Raw genomic sequence first — 10,676 nt, 5'->3', positions numbered from 1 at the left:
TCCGGAGTGCTCCGGACAAACCGGAGCACTACCACCGGAGATCGAGGCGGCAGTAGAGGCAGAAGTCCCAACCACGAGAGTAGTAGGCCTATAATAACTGATATGTATATATATTTTGTATTTAACGTTTTATACTTATATTATACTATATACTTGACCTTATAATTTTATTGTACACCTGCTTTGGCAATGCAAATGTATATTTTTTATGCCAATAAAACTTTTTTGAATTAAAATTTTGAGCAGAGAATCTGCAGGTTGGTGAGGGGTGCCACATGCCACCTCCACGTACACTTTGTACACCCGGAGTGTTCAGTGTTCCACTGTAAACACTAGCGCAGGTACCGTGGCTGCAAGCTGCTCAGGGCCACACTCCCACCCTCCACCTTGACCCGCCTCTAAAAACGGCACGTTTGTGGAGAGCTCATTGTGGGACTGGCTCGTAGTGGCTGTAACTCTGCACCAAGGCTGAATTTCTTGAACGTCTTCAAGTACTGTATTAGGGGCCCACTAACACCTTTATTAAAGCATCCATAAAATAGCATGCCATGGGACCTTTAAACAAATAACATTTCCTAGCATTCAGCTAATATCTCCTCATGATCCAATAGCTATGCGACCCCTGAGGGTGTTGTAAAAAAAACTCTGGTCTTCTCAGCAGCACGTAGGCTGATAACTATGAAAACTATGTAAACTACACTACCGTAATTTCCCGCATATAGGCCGCATCGTGGACAAACCGCAAGCCTTTAATTTATGTATTAAAAAAACAATTGTGTGCATGAGAACGGTGAGAGCACATCAAACGCGCGTAGTAGCTAGGACCCGTCTTTCTTTACCGTCTCTGAGTGTGTGTCGCTGTTAAACACCTGACAATGAGCTAGTTTACCATGATATGACATATGAATCTGGAAAAAATGAATAAAGACAGGATTTGGTCTCCTATATTTCCTATGCAGGATAACTCATGTGTGTTTCCATTGAAAACCAAGAACATTCAAAGTGATCCTAAACTTTAAACCTACTCTACGATCTGTTGGGCAAAAGCATCAACCAAGAAATTTAAACAAATAATACAAACTGAACTTCCACCATCATGCATAGCGCACATTTAAACAGATAAAAGAGCAGAGAGGACTCAGAGGAGCCAGCTCAATAAAAGCATCTTCCCTCATGGTATAATCTATCTATCTATAATCTATGGTATAATTCACCCCTGTGAGATGAGCCCCCTAGTTCTAGTGGTAGCTAAACACCGAATTGTGTTCTCATTAAACAACTTGCGATACGAGAGTCCTGGTTGCACAAAGATAATAACAAATTAAGTGAACAAATGAATGATATAGTTGGTTGCATGGTTGAAACTTTTGAACAACTCTATATTTAGGCTATTTGTTTATTTATTTCGTTTAGCTCTCCTTAAATTAAATTCACGCTTCAAAACGCACGACTTTTACTTCTAATGCGAGCTTTACTTTGAAGGCGAGCTGTCTCTGTTTCCGGCTCTCGACTTCCTTGTTCAAATATCATTGTACAACTTGGTTAATGAAACAAGCTGACGCTTTGGCGCGCTGAATTGCATTGCACGTCTCGGACAATGAAATTAGGCAATACCCCCTAAACTGGCCTGTTTATTGTACAACGTGAACAACTGTAAATGAATTATACTTCGTACACGGACCCTGATGGTTAGTCAGGCTAATGGGGAGAAGTGACAAGTGAGACACCCATTTAAATGTTTGTGCATCATAATTTATTTTTTAACATGACGTTTTCCATCATTACTTCGATGGCCGACAGTAGAAAACGTGATTTGTTGTGTATATTTAGTATTCCTAAAGGCTTATTTATTATGCCATACAACAACATTACCATACAATATAATGCCATATGTGTGTGCCATACACAGCGTGGGTGTAAAACGACACAGAGTGTAAAACGACCTTCTTTGACGTGCAGCAATAAGGTCGGTAGTAGGAAATGGAAAAGGTGCCCATATTTGCGCTAGTAGTATCCGCAGTTGTGGCCGAGCATCGCTGAGGCTCGGGGTTCGGTCTCAAAGTAAAAGCACGTGTATTAGAAGCGGGGCTCCGCTTTCCGAAAGGGGACGACGTCTTGTCAAGGCTTTTACTTTGAAGAGCCGATGCGCTTTCGTGGCAGAAATGGAAATACAAGTAGACCGCTGTGGCTAGCTTCACTGCGTTACAAACAGGCTGGATTGCGATATCTGGATTGCTGCTTATGGTGTTTGACTTTATTATTTTAATTTAAAAATAAGAAACTACTGGGTTTGAGGTGCAGAGAAGCCTATTTCCTTGGATATGAATCGCTCCGGGGACCATAATAACAGAAGATAGCTAGCTTAGATGGTTAGCAGATGTACTAGCTTAGCCTGGAGGCTGTTCTCATAGTATAAATCATTGTGCTGGGAGTATTCCTATATGTACCCGGGGAAATCTCCCTGGCATTGCTATTGCCTGGCTTTGCTAAATCAGTGCTCTCCCGACCTCTCCGCGTTGCGTGATGCCACGTCCCTGCTGTGGTGCGGATGCATGTTGACATCGTATGAAGACTGGGAGGATGACAAGTGTACGGAAGGAGGACAGCGAGTAAAACCACAAGGAGCACAGTCGCCGATGAGGCTAGACCTATATCCCTGACTGTCTGGGGTCGTCCACACGTTTGCAGCATTTCAACGGCATGTCCTTTCGAGAGGTTAGGATAGCAGGGAGACGAGGATATTTGCGTCGTGCTCGCTAGGGTTGCAATCACAAGCTTATAAAAAGTACTTTTCCCCTGAAATGATTGGGTTTGGTGCAAACCGACGGGGAGGCCGCCTCCCGTCTCTCTTCCTCATTGCCCTGATGGTGATCATCGCCATACTTTCTTTCAACTACTGGACTGTGTCCAGCAAGCACGTCCGCCTGCTGGATGAAGTGGCGGAGGTCCAGGCGCAGGTGAAACGCACTGACGCGGCGCGGATTCGCCTGGAGAAGCGCAATACGGAGCTGATGGCGCAAGTGGACACACACAGGAAGCAGATCGACCAGAAGGAAGGGGACAATAATGTTCTGGGGAGCAAGATCCAGGCCCGGGAGACTCTCATCAAGAAGTGCACGGATGACAAGGTATGGCGCGGAAGGCATTGAAGCTATTCGTGGATTATGTATTTCATGTATGCGTTATTATGGTCGACATTGCACCTCAGCTATAGATTCACCTGGAACACGCCCTCCCTCCAATCCCGGCACTATCCTCCTCCTCCCCCCCCCCCCCCCCCCCCCCAACCCAGCATGGTTAATTCAGGGATGGACGACGTGCTACTATTTACCATAATCATTTCAAATATCACACCATAGCTGTGTACCTCATTATATAGTTTACTCAAAATCCAAATTACTTATCATATGGGAAATATTGGGGATGAATGCTTACATTTGGGCACACATGCCTATGCAACTAGGGCCATAATGTGTGTATCCTAGTTAAAGGCCTGTCTATGTACCATTGGCAGGCTGTAGAAAGTAACATTTAATTTGAGACATAGTGTGTATGTGTGTGTGTGGATGATGGCTGGTTTAGGCAGCCTCACCTGGCAGAGTTGGACAGAGTATGTGAGGCTGCACACCTGTTGTACATTGAGCAGCCAATGTGCACAGGTCAACCCTGCCATTTGCACATGCACTTCGGAGAAGAGCTCCTGCATGGAAACATGGAGCACCAGGCCATGTATCCTTGTCTTCAAACCTTACAATAAACTGTCTTTCAACACACCACCCTACATCCTTGTGTTTGAAGGAGCCTAGTAAAAGCCACCTAGGTGTGGCAGCCAACTAGGTGGTTTGTATCATGGACATTGCTACACAAAGATGCAAACATAGCGTTCTATGAGATCACACTGGTTGCATTACATTCCAGATTAACCAGTTTGCAATAGGCTGACTATCTCTAAAGGGGGGGGGGTAAAGGGGTGTGGTTTATAGGTCTGTGTTTAGGAATAGCACCGTACAGTACAAGCAGGTTAGTCTTCTCACAAATGCAGTTTGTTATTGTTTTTGACCGATACCCATGTACTGCCGATAAATACTGTAAGTGGCAAGTAAGTAATCCCTAGTCTTTAAGTATTTTGCAACAATAGCGAATGCCATTTTTTTTCCAGGCCTTTTTAACAAGTCTGGTGTGATTCTCAAATTGGTCAAGGAAAATTGATTGGGAGGATCACTTTGTAATGGGACTTTGTAATTAAATTCCTGTTGTAAGTTAAACACATTGTCATCCTCCCTCCAAAAGCTACATGATTACGGTAACTGTTCTAATTCCCATGGGTCCAAATGTTCACATGGCGCGAACTGTCCCCTGCTGTCTGTTTCTGTCAGTCTGGCAGTGACTGCCGGACATTGTGTGATTAGCGCTGCCCTGTCCTGCTTAAGAGCAGCTGGGAGGCTGGGTTTCTCTAAAACAAATCTGACCTGCCCTTCTATCTAAATACACATCTGCACACTGTAGGCTGTTGGTTGTGATTGCTCAGCCACAGGTAAACAGAGGTGGGTCCACATTGAAGTGATCACCAAGCATGATATTTGTATGCATTACACAAAGGGAGTTTTTGTTATTCTTAAATACTAAGAGTTCTGTTAGGTAAATCTAAAGTATTAAATAATGTAGAGATATTGTTCAATTGAACGTTATACACTTGTCTTGGCAGTGGTTTTCATTGGCCTCCATCAAATCAGGGATCATATTCCCTAGTCACTCGTAGGCTACATTGATTTAAAAAGAGTAACACCTGTCAAGGATAGGGGCATGGTTTTTCTGTCAATATTGCTCAGCAGTGTGGGAGTCACCAGGATGAATGGAAACCATTTCTTTACTTTAATTTATCGCTATATCCTGGAGAAGAGTGTTTCTTTGCAATTCTGGGTGGCCAGGGGCCAGAGTCTGACATGGAAGGAAAACCTGACGACATGAGATGACTGATGACCTTTAGACCTGCTGATGGTGATAATGTCCTCCATTCCTGCACTCTACTTCCTTTATTACGGGTGTTGAGTGGTGCAGGCTGCATCCTGCTTTTCTTTGTCAACATCCCTGACCTGTTTTAACGGCTCAGCATCCTGCTTCAACGGCACACAAGGAAATCAAACCAGCAGTTTGACTTGGCTGAATTTTAACTGAATGTTATCCTCACACAAGCTAAGGTCAATGGTCCATCCTGTTACCATTGGTTCATGCCCTAAACAAGGTTCATGCCGTAAATTGATGTTTGTCGGTTGATGGGGCTTTACCCTGTGTGACCTGGGTACTTGTTGGTGTGGTGGTATCGCTACATGAGGTCTAAAAGCTGTTTCAGGTTCTAGGGTAAAGGAAGGATGATAGGGGAGAGTGCTGCATGTAGGACGGCAATCAACCAGTCCTCACCTTGTTGGATAACGAGGCAGAGTTTCCTGTGTCATTAAGCAATGTCTGGACTGGAACAATCTAGATGTTCCTTGGCACAACAGAGAATCTGGGCAGTTTTAGTTTAAGAGCAGATCAAGTGGTCTCCTGTGTGATGTCTTCAGTAATTAGATGGGCACTGCTACAAATCAATTAAGACAACATTGCAGGGACATTGTTTTACATTTGTTTTACATTGTCATCTAAATTCCTCTAATGTGCTGTTTGTTTGTTTTCCCCTCTTTGCCCTTTTTTAATGCAAAAAGCAATCGACTTCCCAATAGAAAACACATTATGTGTCAATGTTTCACATTGTGCTTTGTTGAATGGAGACCTTTGACCGCCTCTACTTGTGCCACTTGTTTATACATCTTTATACAGCAATAGTGAGTGATGGAACTTTTATTTGATGAAATAATCATTAATTGATCATTTGATCAATAGAATATTCATTGTAAATAATTTGATGCCAAACATTTGCTGTTTCCAACCCTTTATGAAGTTGTTTTTTGCCTTTTTAGTTTTTGTTTCAGTTTGGCTCCTTATCAGAAATAGCAAGCAAATGTAAGCTTCACATCCTAAAAGGCTCTGATCCCTTGTGGTGGGCATTCGCCATTGTGTATGACGTCTCCTTGGACTAAAGGATTTATCAACCGAGAAAACAACATCTGTTGCATTTCTAATAAGCTTTCTGAGCCATGTTTTTATTGATCTCTCTCTAAACCTTTTCCTATTCTCCATTTCCCAGATGAAGCTGCACCAGGATTTTACGAGTCAAATTACAGAGATCACGCGCTTGAAAGGTAATAAAGTACTGAACTCCGAACCATTAGAGCTTTGGGCTCAGAGCCAACAGAACTCTGAGCTCTCGGAGCAATCAGAACTCCATTAGAACTCTTGAGCTCTCAAGGCAGTGTAGGCAATTTGGAAAAACCAGCAAGAGTAAGCTAGATCAGTGTTTTTCAACCTGAAGTCTGTGTACAACTGGTGGTATGTGAGGGTACTGCAGTTGGATGTGGGATTTTATATGTGAAATAGACAAATTTACAAAAGTCATTGCTAATTAATACATTTTAAAATATTGAAAATACAGCCAATATAGCATTATAACATAGTGTAATGCTGTACCATATACCATACCTCTGTGCAGTAATACATGTGTATAAAGTGGGCGTTGCTCAGCCTCTTCATGTGTTATCTATTTTAAACTGTTTGTATATGAGGTGGTCCAAGAAAGCTATTGATTTAGTGGAACACCTAAAAGGTTGGGAACCACTGAGCTGCAAGTATCAAACGGAAACAAAATCCCAACCCTCCCCAAAAGCCTCCCTCCAAGGCCACATGCCCAAAACAGGTGACTTGCTTGCTAGTTTGAACGATTGGTCTACCTAGCCTTGTTGAAGACTGCGGTCGTGCACAGTAAAAATAAGTGCAGGTTGGTAAACAGACGGGCCTTCCAATCATTTAATTTCCGGCCAAATTAAATGATTGGACAGGCATATTACAAGCCTGCAACAGCCATATATACCAGATTTGATATTTTTTTCTTTATTGATTGGGATGTCAAGAGTATTTCAACAAATATGACAAAAAAACAAATTGCCTACTCTAGTTTTGAACAACAGCACTCTGAGGATCTAGTTTCAGTGAACCCTTGTGTGCACGGACCGTATGCTCAACCCGTGCCTCCCCTGCTGCTGCTGTTGTGAGCAGAGCAGCTAAAGGAGATCAACCAGGAGTTCCTGCAGCAGGAGGAGCAGCTGAGGGAGGTGAGGAAGAACCGCACCACGCTGGAGCGGCGGCTGGAGTATGAGAGGTAGGAGTCCACCAGAAGAGACGCTCGCTCAGGTGTGCGTGTCTGTCCAATACTCTAATTGACTAAAGAGACGGAGGGGGAAAAGCGTTCAATCCTACATTTAACCAATAACACGGAACAACCCCCTGTTCTGTGCGTGGCTCAGCCCTGTAAATAATGTATCGGTCAGTCTTGATGTCTACTGGCAGGGTGGGGTAGCGCTGAAAGTGTCAGATGGTTTGGGTGACGCGTGTTTGTTTGCGTTTGCGTCACAGTTTGCAGTGTGGCCGTCAGATGAAGCAGCTGACGGAGGAGTTTGAGGAAAGCAGGAAGACTCTGGCGCTGGAAGCCTCCAAGCTAAGACGGGTCAGTGTTTCTCATCGAACCCCCGGTTCTGGTGTAATACTGCTTACTCTGCCATTACTATAACACTAAAACACACAGAGAACAGCTATCGGAAGTTCTCTCTGGCTCTTTGTCGCTCCTTCCCTCTCTCTCTCTCTCTTTCTCTCGCTCTCTGTCTGTCGATGTCTATCACTCTCTCCCTCCCTATATTACTCTCTCTCTTACTCCCTATCTCTTGTTTCTTCAGAGCGGACTGGACAGCAATAAGCTTGGTGTGATGGGTGTGCAGGCTCAGCATCAGGCTGGTGGGGAGGTGGAGGCAGAGCGCCACACGGTGGCTGCTCTCGGACAAGGCAACGTCATTCTTAAAGGTACAGTAACCAACACCACCATTGTTGAGTATGACTTGCTGAATATTTATGATTATTGCAGTAACCATTTTTATAATACACTTCTGTTCTGTAGTTAAGATAAATCATATGATTTGAACCAGCCAGTATTCAATCAAAGCTTGAAATGAAACTTGAGTTGTATTCTTTATCATTACATTTAACACTACAGTCAACTCGATTATGATGATAAAGTCCATATGGTCACCCAGTCAGACCACTGAGGCTGCCCTGGGCCTCGCCTCTGCTCAGTCTCTGCATGAGCCAGGAGACATGTAGCCACCTGCTGGATGTTTCTTAAACAAACCAGCAGTGACGTTTCTTTTATAGGGTTGGTACCTGAAAACCTGTGCCGCTATGGCACCGGTTCTTTTACGACTGGTACCTACCAGAATGATGTGAATTGCAACGTAGATTTCGGTGCCTCTTCTTGCTGCCATGCCCGAGCTGCCGATTGAAATACCAACTCTCTGGTGCTCAGACACAGCCACACCCTCCTTTAACATTATTGCAAGGAGCACCCTGCCTGCAATCCTCTGTGTGATACTTTTCTTAGAATCGTAGTGGTCAGTAAAATATTGTCGTTGACTGAGGTTCTATTTATTATGTTACCCAGTATATTGATCAATTTCTTTGCATTTGCAATAAAAAAAATTGCAATTTTTTTCATTGTTTAAGTGTCAGTTCAGGCACTAAAATATTAAAGGTATTGTTGATGCACCAGTATCAGAAGAAGCTCCAACAATACCCAACCCTAGTACCAAATACAAATTGTGTACACGCAGTCCTCGGTCTACCTGTAAGCAACCAGGTCCCTAACCCCCGCCTACTTCCTTTTAAGAGTTGTATCAGCTGCTCCGTAGTGACCTATATCTGTAGTCACTGGTGGTATCTTTGAATGAAAGTGTCACCTAAGTGATGATATGAATACTAACGCTTATGAACGTCCCCCTCTGCTTCCCAGATGAGATGGGCAAGCCAGGCAGCGACGCAGGCATGCCTGGGATAGAGGACAGCGAGGTGGGGAAGATAGAGGAGCTGCAGTTTGGTGCGTACCATTTCTCGCCCCCATATCTGTCTTGGACTGGACCTGTAGTATAGCTCGCTTTAGTAAATAGTATATGGTAATGGATATTGGAGCACTGGTTTGAAATAGTACAGTACTAGTATGCTACTTCTGTACGGTAGAGTTCTAATTCAATACTCCACCATTAAATACCTCCACTGAATGAGTAACAAACTTCACAAAAAAAAGGGTTTTTCTGTTTTCTGCGTATGTCAATGTCGTTACAGCACACAAAGTCCATAATAAAGCATTTTTATAGGGCTGCCAAACCAGATTTAATGTCTTGCGATTGCATCGACGTTCAGTAATAAAATGATACTTAATTAATGGTAGCCATTGCCAGAGTTAACATGCATAGCCCGTTGTAGAGATTTTTAAAAATATTTTCTGCCGTTGTGAGTTTTTGCATAGAAGATAATATAACAAAAAATATTATTTTCTCGAACCCATGGTTAATAGCTTGTGAAGGCCTATTATAATGTTGCTACCTATATCATCTAAGCTAAGGGATCTAAGCATTTCAGTGTCATTTATAAAAAATTCCAGATCATCCATCAGATATAGGTGCGTGATGTGTACAAATATATGTTTCTAGTAGACTGTCCTGTATGAGCCAATTTAGCTTTTCTCCCGATCATTTCTGACCAATCAGGGCATCTCAGCTCTATTTATTTCGGGAATCCATCTTGCTTGTCAATCCCATGTAGCTAAGCTCTACCACAGGAGCATGAATGCAACACTTGGGGAGGGAGCGTTTGTTTGGGGTGTTACTTTCAAAACCTTTCTCTCTTCTGCTCTCTTTCCAGCTCTCAAATCTGGCCTACAGCAGCCTCTATAACCTGTTTTGTTTTGGTTACTTGAATGCACATGATTTTTATTCTAACCGACAATTTTTGACAGAGAGGATTTGATTAAACTCAAAACATTTTAGGGGACCCGGGACAGCCATAAGCTATCGCTTGCATTTCCCCCACGTCTAAACTTTTTTCAGTGGTAAACCCTGATGACATTTAAATAATTTAAAAAAGAGCTAGTGAAAGTGAATAACAGAATGGTGTCACACTACAGCACGGTATAATGCCAGTGCAGCAACTGTACAGTGACACTACGGTACAAGCATGCTACTTCAGGTCTGCACTATATCCGTCGCCCTCTGGACATCCTCCTGCATCACTCTATCTGTGATCCGCCTTCAAGCCGTCTTCATTTGAAACCTCATCCTCTTTTGTCACAGGAGTAAAAAAAGCACTCATCGCTCCGAAGCAGGAGGCTCCCAAAGCGGCGCTCGCAGTGCCGGCGGAGGTCCCCGCCAAGGGCTTCAGAGAGCAGGCCCTGGACCAGCCCCTTCTGCAGCAGGACAGAGTGGGGCTGGGAGGGGGAGCAGGCGGTGGAGGGGAGGAGGAGGAAGAGGAGGAGGAAGAGGAGGTGCAGGTGCAGCAGCAGGCGGCGGTAGCAGCAGCCGTGGTGGTGCCCCCTGGTCACATTAAGCAGCCGGTACCCCAGGCGGTGGTGGACAAGCCTGTTCTGTTCGACGAGGACAACAAGGCGGCCATGCGGGCCGATGAGTTTGGAGAACAGAACAACAGACAGCTCCAAGGTGCAATATTCTCCTGCCCTCGAACAATTCTAAATATCTAGCCCAAGG

General features: G+C 44.0%; 1 protein-coding gene across 1 annotated transcript; it reads left to right on the top strand.

Annotated features, from left to right (window-relative positions):
• Positions 1-2,137: 2,137 nt before the first annotated feature.
• LOC311373283 (protein GOLM2-like) lies at positions 2,138-10,669 on the top strand (the record flags this gene model as incomplete). The annotated part of the gene is made up of 7 exons (XM_084490075.1): positions 2,138-3,128; positions 6,185-6,239; positions 7,150-7,252; positions 7,507-7,597; positions 7,824-7,947; positions 8,930-9,013; positions 10,266-10,669. Exons 1-7 carry the CDS (start codon positions 2,802-2,804, stop codon positions 10,667-10,669), a joined length of 1,188 nt encoding a protein of 395 aa, XP_084346201.1. The 5' UTR covers positions 2,138-2,801.
• Between the last annotated feature and the right edge of the window lie 7 nt (positions 10,670-10,676).

This window comes from Micromesistius poutassou (assembly GCF_964030765.1).
Source record: "Micromesistius poutassou genome assembly, contig: SCAFFOLD_3296, whole genome shotgun sequence".
NCBI classification, from domain to species: domain Eukaryota; kingdom Metazoa; phylum Chordata; class Actinopteri; order Gadiformes; family Gadidae; genus Micromesistius; species Micromesistius poutassou.
This window is presented reverse-complemented; position numbering and strand designations above follow the sequence as displayed.